At 45.5% G+C, this 15737-nt stretch overlaps 1 protein-coding gene across 1 annotated transcript in view; it reads right to left on the bottom strand.

Annotated features, from left to right (window-relative positions):
* Positions 1–14871, bottom strand: part of PANK2 (pantothenate kinase 2) — a 40427-nt gene extending 25556 nt beyond the window's left edge. The window contains 1 exon segment of the mRNA NM_001435890.1: positions 14533–14871. Within this exon segment, the coding sequence (NP_001422819.1) occupies positions 14533–14830 (298 nt within the window). The 5' untranslated portion in view covers positions 14831–14871.
* Positions 14872–15737: the final 866 nt, after the last annotated feature.

Raw genomic sequence — 15737 nt, forward strand, 5'->3', positions numbered from 1 at the left:
GAGTTCAAGATCAGCCTGACCAACATGGTGAAACCCCGTCTCTACTAAAAATACAAAAAATTAGCCAGGCATGGTGGCACACGCCTCTAATCCCAGCTACTCAGGAAGCTGAGGCACAAGAATCACTTGAACCCGGGAGATGGAGGTTGTAGTGAGCCGAGATCACGCCACTGCACTCCAGCCTGGGTGACAAGCGAGACTCCATCTCAAAAAAAAAAAAAAAAAAAAATTAGCTGGGCATGGTGCAGTGCGCCTGTAATCCCAGCTACTCCGGAGGCTGAGGCAGGAGAATCGCTTGAACCGGGAGGCAGAGGTTGCAGTGAGCTGAAATCATGCCATTGCACTCCAGCCTGGGCAATAAAAGCAAAACCTGGTCTCAAAAAAGAAAAAAAAAAGAAAAAAAAAAAAGAAAAAAGAAAAAAAAAAAAAAAGCAGGCATGGTGGCTCATGCCTGTAATCCCAGCACTTTGGAAGGCCAAGGCGGGCGGATCACCTGAGGTCAGGAGTTCAAGACCAGCCTGGCCAACATGGCGAGACCTCGTCTCTACTAAAAATACAAAAATTAGCCGGGTGTGGTGGTGCATGCCTGTAATCCCAGCTACTCGGGAGGCTGAGGCAGGAGAATCACTTGAACCCAGGAGGAGGAGGTTTCAATGAGCCAAGATTGCACCACTGTACTCCAGCCTGGGCAACAGAGGGGAGACTCCATCTCAAAAAGTAAAAATAAATGTAAAAAGGCAAGCTAATCATTTTTACATCTGAAAGCAAGCAAATCATGGGCTTGAGAGCTGGGGTTGGACTGCACAGGGGCAGGGGAAAACTCTGTGGTAACCCAACTCTTGTTTAGGGGTAAAAGGGTTGTGTGTGTGTGTGGCTATATATATCTGTCAAAACTCATGGAATTATACATTTTAAATGCATGCAGTTTATTCTATGTAAATTATAACATTAAAAGACACTGTTATAAAAGAGAGAAAACAATTGCTAAAATAAAGCCTGACAGATATATTTAACAGCAAAATGGACACAGAAAAATGGAAAACAAAACTAAAGATTATCCCCAAATGCTTCTCAAGTATGAAGGAAAGGTCAATATAGAGAAAATGGAACCTGGCTGGGTGCAGTGGCTCACACCTGTAATCCTAACATTTTGGGAGGCCAAGATGGGAGGATCACTTGAAGCCAGGAGTCCAAGACAACCCAGGACAACACAGCCAGACCCCATCTCTACTATCAAAAAAAAAAAAACTAGGCCAGATGTAGTGGCTCATGCTTATAAACCTAGCACTTTAGGAGGCCGAGATGGACGGATCACTGGAGCTCAGGAGTTCAAGACCAGCCTGGCCAACATGATGAAACCCCATCTCTACTAAAAATACAAAAATTGGCGGGAAATCGCTTGAACCCAGGAGGCGGAAGTTGCAGTGAGCTGAGATTGCCCCACTGTACTCCAGTCTGGGCCACAGAGCGAGATTCCATCTCAAAAATAAAAAATAAAAAAATTTTAAAAATTAGTCAGGTGCACACCTGTAGTCACAGTTACTTGAAAGAGTAAAGTGAGAGGACAGCTTGAGCCCAGGAGGTCAAGGCTGTAGCGAGCTATGACCATGCCACTGCACTCCAGCCTGGGTGACAGAGTGAGATCCTGTCTCTAATAAAAAATATATATATATCTCTCTAAATATATATATATATAGAACTAAAAAGACCAACATCTTATGTGACTTCTAGAAATTTCCTTGGGGAGAGGGAAGACACCAATCATCAGGTTACTCTAAGTGTTAAACAGTGTTTATCAGTCAGGAGAGAAGGGAAAGACAACTTAGATACATCCTATTGAAATTTCAAGATATTACAAGAAAAAAACTGAATTCCTATAAAGATACATAAATCACATAATAGTCAGTATTAGACTTTTCATCAGCAGCACAGATGCCAGAAGACAATGGAGCACTGGCTTCAAAGTTATAAGGAAAATGATTTTGAAACTTGTATCCAGCCAACCAAATAAGCTTTGAAGTGGGAGTGCAAAAACAATTTTTACACATGTAAGGCATCAACTTTACTATTCAAAGACCTTCTCTAACATAATTGGTAGATGAATGCCATCATAATTTGAAAACATCCAAGAGCTTTAAGAAACTCTTTTGTTATCCAAGAGCTTTAAGAAATAAACAAAAGTACTGACTTTTACAAAAATAAGCAATCTGAAACTAAAATACTTACATGATTTCGACATAGGAAGTCGAAGAGGGAAGAGAAGGGAGAAGGAAATGAAAGCAAGCAGCAGTTCTGTCTTGTTGGAAAAGGGAAGAAAAGATAGATTCTGATTAATTCTACACAAGAATGGAGAAGTTATAGTTTAAATTTGTCAAAATTCAGAGGTAACTCCAGAGGAGGGAAAAAAAAAAAAACCATGATTTTTACGTTAGGAAAAAAAAAGCTATCAGTTAAAAAAAACTGATTGACAAGAAAAGGGGAAAAGTACAGTAAATAGAAAACAGCCAGGTGTGGTGGCTCATGCCTGTAATTCCAACACTTTGAGAGGCCAAGGTGGGTGGATCACTTGAGGCCAGGATTTGGGAGACTAGTCTGGACAACATAGCAAGACCACATCTCTAAAAAAAAATTTAGGCATGATGACATGCACCTGTAGTCCCAGCTACTCCAGGGGCTGAGGCAGGAGGATCACTTGAGCCCAGGAGTTTGAGGCTACAGTGAGCTGTGATAGAGCCACTGTACTCCAGCCTGGCAGCAGAGCAAGATCCTGTCTCTTAAATAAATAAATAAAGTAAGTAAGTAAATAATAAAGCCTGTAATCCCAGCACTTTGGGAGGCCAAGGCAGGTGGATCACTTGAGGTCAGGAGTTCGAGACCAGCATGGCCAACATCGTGAAACCCCATCTCTACTAAAAATACAAAAATTAGCTGAGTGTGGTGGTGCACACCTGTAACCCCAGCTACTCAGTAGGCTGAGGCAGGAGAATTACTTGAACCCAGGAGGCAGAGGTTGCAGTGAGCCAAGATCGTGCCATTGCATTCCAGTCTAAGCGACAGAGTAAGACTTCATCTCAAAAAAAGTAAAAAATAATTTAAAAAATAAATAACGATGGGAATGAATGCACTTATCAGTGCATTCATCACAAATACGTAAAATTTCTCTTCTAGACTGAAGAGGAAATTCTGTGAGCTTAACCAGGAATTAGGAGAAAAAGGGAGAAATTCAAGTATATGTTGATGTAAAAAGACATTTCAAACAAGATTATACAAGTAAACTGAAAGAAAAACCATAAATCATCCACAATGGAGTCACATCATGAGGAGGAGTTGAATGCTTTGAAAGATGAAAATGGCATTTAGTCAAAAGTATTACACATTATAAAAATTTTAAGCACTCCTAAGCACCTCACTAGAGATGAATACTAGATAGAGCAGTTGATTTACATTTAAGAGACATAGTAAGTAAAGGTCATACCTTGTTTCAAGACCAACATTTCATTTGGCAAAGAGCTATGCTCACATTATAAGTGATGCCCCTCCAGACAGTCACTGCCCCTTCCTTTCCCTACAGGGGAAAAGAGATTCACCATTCTCATCCCCATACTCACTCATAATCATATAGTTACTGACGCAAACACTGGGTAGAATCACTGGCACCATTCACTTAACTCACTTGCTGAATTTATACAATTGAATTTAAATGACTAAAATAAATGCCTGGAGAATGCTACTCCACTATATTAAGCAAATGTTAACAGCAAGCAGATACAATACTAGCGGATCAAACAACACAAACAAAAACGCATTAAAAGAGGACAAAAAAGAACTGTCTCATGTGCATAAAAAGTACAACTGATGAATGTAATAGCCATGCTCCTTATGCACATAACACATACTTAAAACACTAACAGAGAAAGTGACACATCTACAAGTTAGTATGAGAATGACACAGATCTCAGAAATTTGTAGATTGCACACACACCCACAAAACCATGGTAGAAAGAGAATTTTAATATCATGGCTAATAAGGTGGATCTAGTAAACACAAACAGAACTCTGGAGAAAAAAAAACCGGCCAGATGCAATGGCTCACATCTGTAATCTCAGCACTTTGGGAGGCCGAGGTGGGTGGATCACCTGAGGTTAGGAGTTCAAGACCAGCCTGACTAACATGGCGAAGCCCAGTCTTCAATAAATACACAAAATTAGCTGGGCATGGTGGCATGTGCCTGTAGTCCCAGCTACTTGGGAGTCTGAGGCAGGAGAATCAATTGAACCCAGGAGGTGGAGGTTGCAGTGAGCCAACACTGCATCACTGCACTCCAGTCTGGGTGACAGAGTGAGACCCTGTCTCAAAAAAAAAAAAAAAAAAAAAAAACCTGCTGGGCACGGTGACCCACGTCTGTAATCCCAGCACTTTGGGAGGCCGAGACGGGTGGATCATGAGGTCAGGAGTTCAAGACCAGCCTAGCCAAAATGGTGAAACCCCATCTCTACTAAAAATATAAAAATCAGCCAAGTGCGGTGGTGGACAACTATAATCCCAGCTACTAGGGAGGCTGAGGCAAAAGAGTCACTTGAACCCAGGAAGGAGAGGTTGCAGTGAGCCAAGATTGCACCACTGCACTCCAGCCTGGGCAACAGAGCAAGACTCCAACTCAAAAAAAAAAAAAGTCAGGCGGGATGGCTCATGCCTGTAATCCCAGAACTTTGGGAGGCCAACGTAGGTGGATCCTTTGAAGTCAGGAGTTCGAGACGAGCCTAGACAACATGATGAAACCCCATCTCTACTAAGAAAAAAAATTCAGAAACTATTAGCCAGATGTGGTGGCGCATGCCTACAGTCCCAAGCCACTCAGGAGGCTGAGCTAGGAGAATCGCTTGAACAGGGGAGGCAGAGGTTGAACTGAGTGAAGATCATGCCACTGCACTCCAGCCTGGGCAACACCAACACTTTCCCAAAACAAACAAACAAAAAAAACAGGCAAACATTCCTTTAAAAACCCATGAAGCATTCACAAAAATTAACTGCACTAGCTTAAAGAACTTCAAATTCCAAAAAACAAGTCACATTCACTTACTGCAAAACTTCAAAATTAGAAATTAATCCAACAGACAAAGAGATAAATATATCTACTTGGAAATCTTTAAACTATTAACTCTGGAATTAAAAAGGAAATCAAAACAAAATTTATTTTTAAATGAATGACAATGAGAATACAATATATAGAAACCAATAGAATATACCCAAAGTAGTACTTAAACGGAAACATCTAGCCTTACATATTTATTAAATATACTCAACAGAGCCTAAGGGTGAGGTAGCTCACGTCTGTAATCCCAGCATTTTGGGAGGCTGCGGCGAGTGGATGACCTGAGGTCAGGAGTTCGAGACCAGTCTGGCCAACATGGTAAAAACCTATCTCTACTAAAAATACAAAAACTAGTCAGGTGTGGTGGTGGGCCGCTGTAATCCCAGATACTTGGGAGGCTGGGGCAGGAGAATTGCTTGAACCCGGGAGGCGGAGGTTGCAGTTAGCCAAGATAGTGCCACTGCACTCCAGCCTGGGCAACAGAAAGAGACTCATCTCAAAATAAATAAACAAATAATAAAATAAAAAATGGAATCTAGTTGTACAGCAAGATTAATAGGCCATGGCCAAAAGAGATTCTTCTCAGTAGTGCAACGATGGCTTTTACATTAGAAATTCCAAGTAGTAAGATGAAGGAAAAAAAAACCATGGTTATCTCAACAGATTCCAAAAAATAAAATCCAATATAACCAATTAAAACCAAGAGGAATTTTTTTTTTTTGAGACGGAGTCTTGCTCTGTCACCCAGGCTGGAGTGCAGTGGCACGGTCTCAGTTCACTGCAAGCTCCGCCTCTCGGGTTCACGCCATTCTCCTGCCTCAGCCTCCCAAGTAGCTGGGACTACAGTCTCGCTCTGCTGCCCAGGTGGAGTGCAGTGGCAGACCTCAGCTCACTGCAACATCCGCCTCCCAGTTGTTGAAGCGATTCTCCTGCCTCAGCCTCCCGAGAAGATGGGATTACAGGCTCGTGCCACCACACTCAGCTAGTTTTTATGGTTTTAGTAGAGACAGAGGTTTCGCCATGTTGGCCAATCTGGTCTTGAATTCATAACCTCAACTAATCCGCCCACCTCGGCCTCCCAAAATGCTGGGATTATAGGAATGAGCCACCGTACCCAGGTTTTGTTTTTGTTTTTTTGTTGTTTTATTTTTTTGAGAGACACAGTTTCACTCTGTCATCCAGGCTAAAGTACAGTGGTACAATCACCAGGCTCAGGCTCACTGCAGCCTCAACCTCCCTGGCTGAAGAGATCCTTCCACCTCAGCCTCCCAAGTAGCTGGACTACAGGTGCATGCCACCACAACCAGTTAATTTTTGTAGAGACGAGGTTTCACCATGTTGCCCAGGCTGGTCTCAAACTCCTGAGCTCAAGCGATCCACCTGCCTCAGTCTCCCAAAGTGCTGAGATTACAGACAGGAGCTAATGCACCCAGCCTAGAGCTTTTATTATATCATCCCATTCCTCATATCTCACTAATAAGAGAAGGCCCCCGCCTTCTAGTTAGTGAGTTCTGGCCATTAATTTTCAGATATTTCAGTCTATTCACAGCCCTTAACATATTTCCTGATATTAAGACCTCCAAGGTACTCAGTCTAGACAATCTATACTTGACTTAAGCTATATTTCCCAACTTATGCAAAGCACAAGGTCCCACTATAGGTCTCAACGACTGAAATGCTTTAAGAGTGTGGAAAAACAAACTTTTTCCTCTGCTGTCACATCACAACAACGATCAACACAGAAGACTTTTGTGAGCCCACACACAAAGCAAGCAACTAATTTTGCAACAGACACCAGCTGGGTGCCCTCCAATGCAATTCCAACACTATCTACCTTGAGATAGCATCATATCCCACAGGTTGAGGGCTAAGTCCCTCTAAACTGCTCCTCCACCACACCTCTGCCAGACACCAGTCACCAGTCTGGGCCTCCAGAACTTCTGATCAACTGGCTTCAAGTTGGAGTTCCCGTGACCCCTCTATGGTTTGGATTAATTTGCTAGACCAGCTCACAGAACCCAAGAAACACATTTACTGGTTTATTATAAAGATATTTCAAAAGATTCAGAGGAAGAGACGCATAGTACACGGCATGGGGGAGGCATACCGAACTTCCATGCTCTCAGGCACTGCACCCTCCAGAAACCTCTTGTATGGCTATTCAGAAGCTCTCCAAACCCTGTTCTCTTGGGTTTTTAACGAAGGCTTCATTAGTAGGTATAACTGATTAAATCACTGGCCACTGGTGATCAACTTAGAGGCTAGGGAGGAGTCAAAGTCCCAACCCTCTAATTCTGTCTTGTTCTTTCCACAACCAAGTCCCAGAGGCTTCCAGCCATCATTTAACTCCTTAGCACACAAAAGGACATCACTGTGGAGTTTCTAAGGATTTTAGGAGTTGTATGCCAGGAAATGGGCAGAAGACCAATACATATATATACTTCACAACATCACACTTTCCAATGGGAAATACACAGTTCAGCAGGCTGGGCACTGTGGCTCATGCCTGTAATCCCAGCACTTTGGGAGGTCAAGGCGGGCAGATCACGAGGTCAGCAGATCGAGACCATCCTGGCTAACATGGTGGAACCCCGACTCTACTAAAAATACAAAAAAAATTAGCCTAACATGGGTAGTGGCGGGCGAATGTAGTCCCAGGTACTTGGGAGGCTGAGGCAGGAGAATGGGGTGAACCCAGGAGGCGGCGCTTGCAGTTGGCCGAGATTGCGCCACTGCACTCCAGCCTGAGTGACAGAGCGAGACTCCATCTCAAAAAAAAAAAAAAGCGGGGGGCCAGGAGCAGTGGCTCATGCCTGTAATCCTACCACTTTGGGGAGGCTGAGGCAGGCGGATCACGAGGTCAGGAATCGATACCATCCTGGCTAACATGGTGAAACCCCGTCTCTACTAAAAATACAAAAATACAAAAAAAAAAAAAAAATTGGCCAGGCGTGGTGGCAGGCACCTGTAGTCCCAGCTACTCGGGAGGCTGAGGAAGGAGAATGAGCGTGAACCCAGGAAGTGGAGCTTGCAGTGAGCCCAGATCACACCACTGCACTCCAGCCTGGGCGACAGAGCAAGACTCCATCTCAGAAAAAAAGAAAAAAAAGGAAATACATAGTTCACAAAAGAGTGCTCAATTTTCCAATATTATGAACTACACTTTTACCAGACCACACATGGTTAATAACACCACAAATCCATGTCTAGGCTGTTACAGGAAGCAATATCTTGGCCTAACATTAAAAGATGTACTTTAATAATCATTCTTATTCCCAAAATAGTTTTGAACTCAGGGACTAGATATTTACAAAAGACCACACATTGTAAAATCAGCAGATTCAACAACAAATTCTACATTCAGGAAATATAAACACACAAAATGTAACAGACTACTAAAAAACTGAGACGGGTTTCACTTTTAGAAAGCAAACTTTAAGCCACAATTCAGAAGTTTTCATATCCCAGTCAGTCTGACCTGAACAGTGCCTGAAGATAAAGATACCCCAAATTATGAACCTGAGAAAAGCTCAGAAGGCTACAAACTTAAGTTCAAAAAACATCACTGCTCTTTTAAATAATCAAAATAGCCATTCTTTTCACTGCCTGACGCTCTACAATAGCCTAGTCTATCTTCCTCCTCCCCTTTTTTGAAATGTTTTAAGCAAAAAAAAAAAAAAAAAGGGAGACAGGGTCTCCCTCTGGCACAGTGGCATGATCATAGCTCAGTGCAACCTCAATCTTCTGGGCTCAAGCAATCCTCCTGTCTCAGCCTCCCAAGTAGCTGGGACTACAACCATGTGCCACCACACTTGGCTAATTTGTTTTTTATTATTTATTTATTTATTTGAGATGGTATCTCACCATCTCCCAGGCTGGAGTACGGTGGCATTATCTCGGCTCACTGCAACTTCCACCTCCTGGGTTCAAGTGTTTCTCCTGCCTCAGCCTCCCAAGTAGCTGGGATTACAGGTATGCACTACCACACCCGGCTAATTTTTGTATTTTTAGTAGAGATAGGGTTTCACCATGTTGGCCAGACTGGTCTCAAACTCCTGACTTCAAGTGATCCGCCACCTCTATCTACCTCCCAAAGTGCTGGGATTACAGGTGTGAGCCACCATGCATGGCCTTTTTATTTCTGGACAGACAAGGTCTGGCTATGTTGCCCAAGCTGGTCTTGAATTCGTGTCTCAAGTGATCTTCTCACCTCAGCCTCCTACAGTGCTAGGATTACAGGAATGAGCCAACACACACAGCCAGCAAAATATTTTTAACAACCTACATCTCTTCTTGCTATGGTCTCCCCAGACAGCAGGCAGGGACACCAACACTGAACAACCGTATTTATCCAACTGCATGATTCTTACACATGGCCCCTAAAGCAATATACTGTACCATTTTACACAGCTGCATAATTGGACTATTTTTAGTCCCTGCTTATTGCTTAGTATTTATTATATATCTAAGAAGACAAACCATATTTACTTCAGTTCCATTTAAAGTTGACAAACTGGCCAGGCATGGTGACACACACCTGTAGTCCCAGCTACTCAGGAGGCTGAGGCAGGAGAATCACTTGAACCAGGGAGACAGAGGTTGCAGTGAGCTGAAACCCTGCCACTGCCCTCCAGCCTGGGCAACAGAGTGAGACTCTGTCTCAGTAAATAAATAAATAAATAAATAAATAAATAAATAAATAAATAAATATTCGATAAATCAATATGTTAAAAAACATCTTCAGGCTGGGCACAGTGGCTCACGCCTGTAATCCCAGCACTTGAGGAGGCTGAGGTGGGCGGATAACAGGAGGTCCGGAGCTCGAAACCAGCCTGACCAACATGGAGAAACTTTGTCTCTACTAAAAATACAAAATTAGCCAGGCGTGGTAGCGCATGCCTGTAATCCCAGCTACTCAGGAGGCTGAGGTAGGAGAATCACTTGAACCTGGGAGGTGGAGGTTGTGGTGAGCTGAGATCACGCCACTGCACTCCAGCACTCCAGCCTGGGCAACAAGAGCGAAACTCCATCTCACAAAAAAAAGAAAAAAAAAAAAAAAAAAACCTTTTCAGCCGGGCACAGTGGCTCACACCTGTAACCCCAGCTCTTTGGGAGGCCGAGGCAGATGAATCACCTGAGGTCAGGAGTTCAAGACCAGCCTGACCAACATGGTGAAATCCCATCTCTACTAAATACAAAAAATTAGGCATGGTGGCACATGCCTGTAATTCCAGCTACTTGGGAAGCTGAGGCAGGAGAATTGCTTAAACCTGGGAGGCGGAGGTTGCAGTGAGCCAAGATTGCGCTATTACACTCCAGCCTGGGCAACAAGAGCAAAACTCTGTCTTAAAAAAAAAAAAAAAAGGCCGGGCGCGGTGGCTCAAGCCTGTAATCCCAGCACTTTGGGAGGCCGAGATGGGCGGATCACAAGGTTAGGAGATCGAGACCATCCTGGCTAACACAGTGAAACCCCGTCTCTACTAAAAAATACAAAAAAAAAAACTACCTGGGCGAGGTGGCGGGCGCCTGTAGTCCCAGCTACTCGGGAGGCTGAGGCAGGAGAATGGCGTAAACCCGGGAGGCGGAGCTTGCAGTGAGCTGAGATCTGGCCACTGCACTCCAGCCTAGGCGACAGAGAGAGACTCCGTCTCAAAAAAAAAAAAAAAAAAAAAAAAATTTGCCTCTCCAAATGGGCCACAAAGCTATAGCAATCTAACATTTTTCCTGAGCTCCCAGGGGTCAATTCGTCCTAATTCCCTGAAGCTGAAATGCTGAGCCTAATAAAGGCATTCTAACAGGGCCCCGGCACCATTTCCAGACTGTCGATGCTCCTCCAAAAGCCAAGAAAAAGTAATCCATTTTCTAGGCTAGTATTGTCAAGCTACAAACGAAAGCTGTATTATGAAGGTTAAGTATAATCCATGATTTGTAGCAGTCCAAAATCAGCAAGCCCCAAAGGTCTCCCTGGCGTGCTACAACATGCCTTGCGAGTCATCTTCAAGGAACCAGTTCGTCCTCCACACTACTGTGGAGCACTCTGATCACAGGGCTTTCACACCTTCTGCACATACACTGAACACCTGGAGCCTTTGATAAAAATGTATGTTCTCTTGTTACGTGTCTACATTTGCCAAAATTGTACATTTTACTCTATTTAATTATGCCTCAATAAAATTTAAAATATAATTTTAGACCCCTTTGCAGACCTATAGCATGCAATGGTAGGTTGGGGGAAGTTTTAAAAGTTTGAGAACCACAGCTCTGGATTACATCACGTGTACCTTCCCCCACCTCAAAATGTGGACCAAGAACACTGGATCTGAAGTCAAGAGACCAGGAATCAAAACCCAACTCCATCACTAACTCACTATATGGCCTTGGACAAAAGGACAATTTCACTGAGCCTGTTTTCTCATCTGGAAATTGGGGATAAAAAACACCTACCTCACAGGATAACTATGAGACTTAACTAAGATGTTTATAAAATACTCGGCATAGTGTCTAAGACAAGTAAGTGCTCAGAAAATGGTAGCTACATTACCATCAACAGCGTCTTTGGTTTCCATCATTTTAAAATCAATCTTTATTTGGTATTTCTCTCAGCCCTGTGAGACATACCCCCCTCCCCACCTGATGCAAAACTTTTGAAGAACTGAAATATACAAATGCCTAGCTTCATCGCTAGGGATTCTGATGCAGTAAGTCTGGGACGAGGGCAAGTTTGGGAACTACACTGCTCTAGGAAATGCGTGACAGAACAAACTATAACCAGGACCACAAGAATGCCTAAGATAACCTGAATAGCTCCTTCGAGTTTCAAATGGCAACTAGTATCTATCTGCACCTTTAGACAAGTAGTGCAGTATCAGAGTAAGGCTTTCTTTTTTTTTTGAGACAGAGTCTTGCTCTGTCGCCCAGGCTGGAGTGCAGTGGCGCGATCTTGGCTCACTGCAACCTCTGCCTCCCAGGCTCAAGCAATTCTCTGCCTCAGCCTCCCAGCTAATTTTTGTATTTTTAGTAGAGACAGGGTTTCACCGTGCTGGCCAGTCTGGTTTCTGGTCTCGAACTCCTGACCTCAGGTGATCCACCCGCCTTGGCCTCCCAAAGTGCTGGGATTACAGGCGTAAACCACTGCGCCCAGCCTGCTTCTCCATCTAACAGGGGCACCCCTAGATAGTACAGAAGAAACAAATGGAAGGAAGAACAATCAGTATCCTGTTTATTCCTTTAGCAGGTCTCATACCGGAAAGATGGGTTTTCATGATTTATCAGTCAGAGAAGGCAATGAAGGGAATGACAAACATCAAACACCAGAACAAAATAGAAATCCTATAGCATGAATATGTGTCTACTTAGTTCCCTAAAAGAAGTTTCAAAACTACCTTAATTCTCCACACCAGTTTTTCTGAGTGTGGTCTTTAAGTCACCTGTATCTGAATATGAGGAGCTTAACCGGGCCCACTGAATCTGCACTTTTACCAGGTCATTCTCATGCTCAATATTTGGAAGTACTTCCACAGTAGCTAAAAATTTTCACCTCAAGTCAGTCAGTCTTGAAAAGATCAAACTTATGCTTGGTCTTAGAGCAATGAAGAAACAACTAATAGAACACAGATAATTCAGAAAAACACAGTGGTCCACAGCAAAAGCTATGAAGCCAGCAATTCTGAGTTTACACTTCTATTTCACAATGCACTAGCCCTTTGACACTGGGCAATCGTGCCCCAGTTTTCTCATCTGTAAAATGGAATACTACCACCTACCTCAGAGCCACGAGGCTAATGAGTTACCAAAGCTCTTAGAAGACTGCCAGGCCGGACACAACGGCTCACGTCTGTAATCCCAGCACTTTGGGAGGCCGAAGTGGGAAGGTCGCTTGGGACCAGGAGGAATTCAAGACCAGCCTGGGCAACACACGAGATCCCATCTCTATTTAAAAAAAAAAAAAATTAAAAATTAGCCTGGCATAGTGGCACGTGCCTTTAGTCACAGCAATGCAGGAGGCTGAAGCAGGAGGATCGCTTCAGCCCAGGAGGTTAAGGCCACAATGAGCCATGATCATGTCACTGCACTCCAGCCTGGGCAACAGAACAAGACACTGTCTCAAAAAAACAAAAAACAAACCAAAAAAACCCTTGTGGCTAATGGCTGTATTCTTATTTGCTGAATATTTGGAATTTACATCTATTTCCAATAATGTAATACAAAACCATGAAGGATCTCATATTTTGCATTGCTTCAAACTCAGGTGCTTCTCAAATAAAACTAGGTGACTGACTCTGAAAATGGCACCGGTTAAGAATCTGTTTTCCAAATCTGTTGCAAGAAGATGGAAAAAGACAAAAGAACTGAAAACTCCCAAACTTTTCACAGCATCATAGAACTACATTTAATCATCCAAATCAGAGAAGATTCAAAAAAGCAGCTGGGTGACTGGGCTAAGGTACAAGACTATCCAATAAAGATCTCACACACATCTTGCCATTCTCCCTCCCTCTCACAATCCGCATTTAAACAAGTCAATTTCCTGAAATAGGAATCTGGCAACACCCACCAAAAAGTCCAACCATATGTAAAACGGCATCATACTGTAAAGCTCCTATTACAGTATCAGGACAATTGATACTTTTAACAGCAGCAATGGCTGCCAGGCAGCGGTCCTGAATTGAAGACTTGTAAAGGGGAGAAAATACACAACACAGAAAAAGAAACCTGATAATAAAATGGGGAAACCGATTCTTTGGGAAGAGCGTATGCAACTTCCAAGGCAAAATTCAGAGAGATGGAGTTTCTCCTCAAAACAAAGAACCTTACTGCCCAGAATGCCATGGTTCTGAATCGTGAGTACCTGCAAACAGACGGAAGGAAAACGGAGGGGATATGTGGGTGAGAGATGACCTGGATTCTCATGGGAAGAAGGGCAGCCACCTTAGAGGTGCACGGAATACAGTTTTAGGCCTGTTGCAACTCAAGAGGCAGCGACCCATTTTCCAGTAAGCCCGAAATTGACGAATAAAAGGGACTTAAATATTAGACAGCAGCTCTTTGGAAGCCCACGGAAAACAAGCATTGGGGATTCAAAGGATATGGGGGGAGAGGAGGTGGAAATGAGTCAAAAGAAGCCTTCACGAGGATAAAATCATGTGACCCTCCGGAAAAGAATGCCCAAGGAGCTAAGAAAAGGGAAGACGGGACCTGGGGAAAAGCCCTCCACTTCAACAAGCGGGAAGTGCATACCAATGGGTGCGGGGGGGCCCCCGCAGGTATCGCTTTCGGAGCACACGAGGCCTCCAGACGGATGTCAGCCAAGCACCAACGACGGACCACCGTGCGGGAGCAGTGTTCGCGCGCGGGAAAAACAGCTGCGGGGCCGGAAGGGGACAGGGTGGGCCGGAAGGGGGGCAGGGCGGACCGGGAGGGCGCCCCACGGGACACTTACGCGGCCGCTTTTTCCTCAGGCTTTCGACGCGCTGGCGGGAGACCGAGGTGGGGCCGCTGTAGGAGCCCAGTCGGTCCCGCCTCGCGCCCTCCACTGAGGCCCCCACCGCGGGTACCGACGCGCTGCTCGCCCGGCGCCGCAGTGGCTCCTGCCGCCGCCCTTCGGGGCCTCCGGCCGCCTGCTCCCCACCCGACGAGACGGAGGTGGCGGAGGCCCTGCCGTGGCGCTCCATAGGCGCGCCGAGCCGGCCCGCTCCCATCCGCAGCAGCCACCGCTGCCGCCCGAGCAAGCCCCCCAGCGTCGAACTCCTCCCCTCCTCCGCGGCAGTCCAGCCGGAGCAGAGGCGCGCCCTCGGCCGGCCGCCTCTTCCGTTGCGCCAACGCGCAGGAAGCCAATCCGACGAGGCTGGGGGCGGCCCGAAGGCCTCGCGTCCAATAGACTCCCCAACTCGAGGAGGATTGACCATGCCCCCGCCCAATGAGAGGCTCCCGTGACAGGGGCGGGGAGAGGGTGGTGGAGGAGGGGATCCTGGTTCCGCGGAGGAGGAGAAGGCGGTGTAGTCCAGAAGAGAGTGATGGCGGCGCCGCCCAATGGACGCGTGGGTGGAAGGGCCCGTGCCTCCTCATCCACCCCAGCCGTCTGCCCCCACGGTGCATGCCTCTGCCCGCCCCGGGCCGCGGAACTCTCCTGAGGCGACCCCAAGTCCCACCCCGCTGCTCCGTGCAGTCCTAGTAGCTCGAGCCCTCCTCCAGCCCAGCAATGCTCCCGCAGCGTCTGGCCGCTGGTCGTCGGCAGATGAAAGGGCTTGACGCAGCTGACCTTAGCCTTTGTCCCTCGGCCTGGTTCCGCAGCTGCCGTCGAGGTCGCCAGCCCCTCCCCCAGCATGTTTGGGCTAAGCCGCCTCCTTTCCGCCTGCGTTGGAGAGAGAGGTACCAGAAGGAATGAAAGGACTGGGGCTTGTCTCCATGGCAACTGAAAGAAAGAGGTGGGTTATAAATCCTTCGCCACCCTCCTGTGGGGAAGGAGGGGAAGTGGGAGCCGGGAAGTAGAGTTGGCCTTTTGCAGGAGAGTCTGGAGCCCCTTTCTGGGTGATGCATTGGGGGACATAGGATTTGGCTGCCGCTTTGGAGCATGGAATTTTTTTTTTTTAATCATCTTCCTTTCTCTTTCGGAGAGAAAAATTGGTCACCTCCAGGCCTGAGACC

This window comes from Macaca mulatta, chromosome 10 (assembly GCF_049350105.2).
Source record: "Macaca mulatta isolate MMU2019108-1 chromosome 10, T2T-MMU8v2.0, whole genome shotgun sequence".
Lineage (NCBI taxonomy): Eukaryota > Metazoa > Chordata > Mammalia > Primates > Cercopithecidae > Macaca > Macaca mulatta.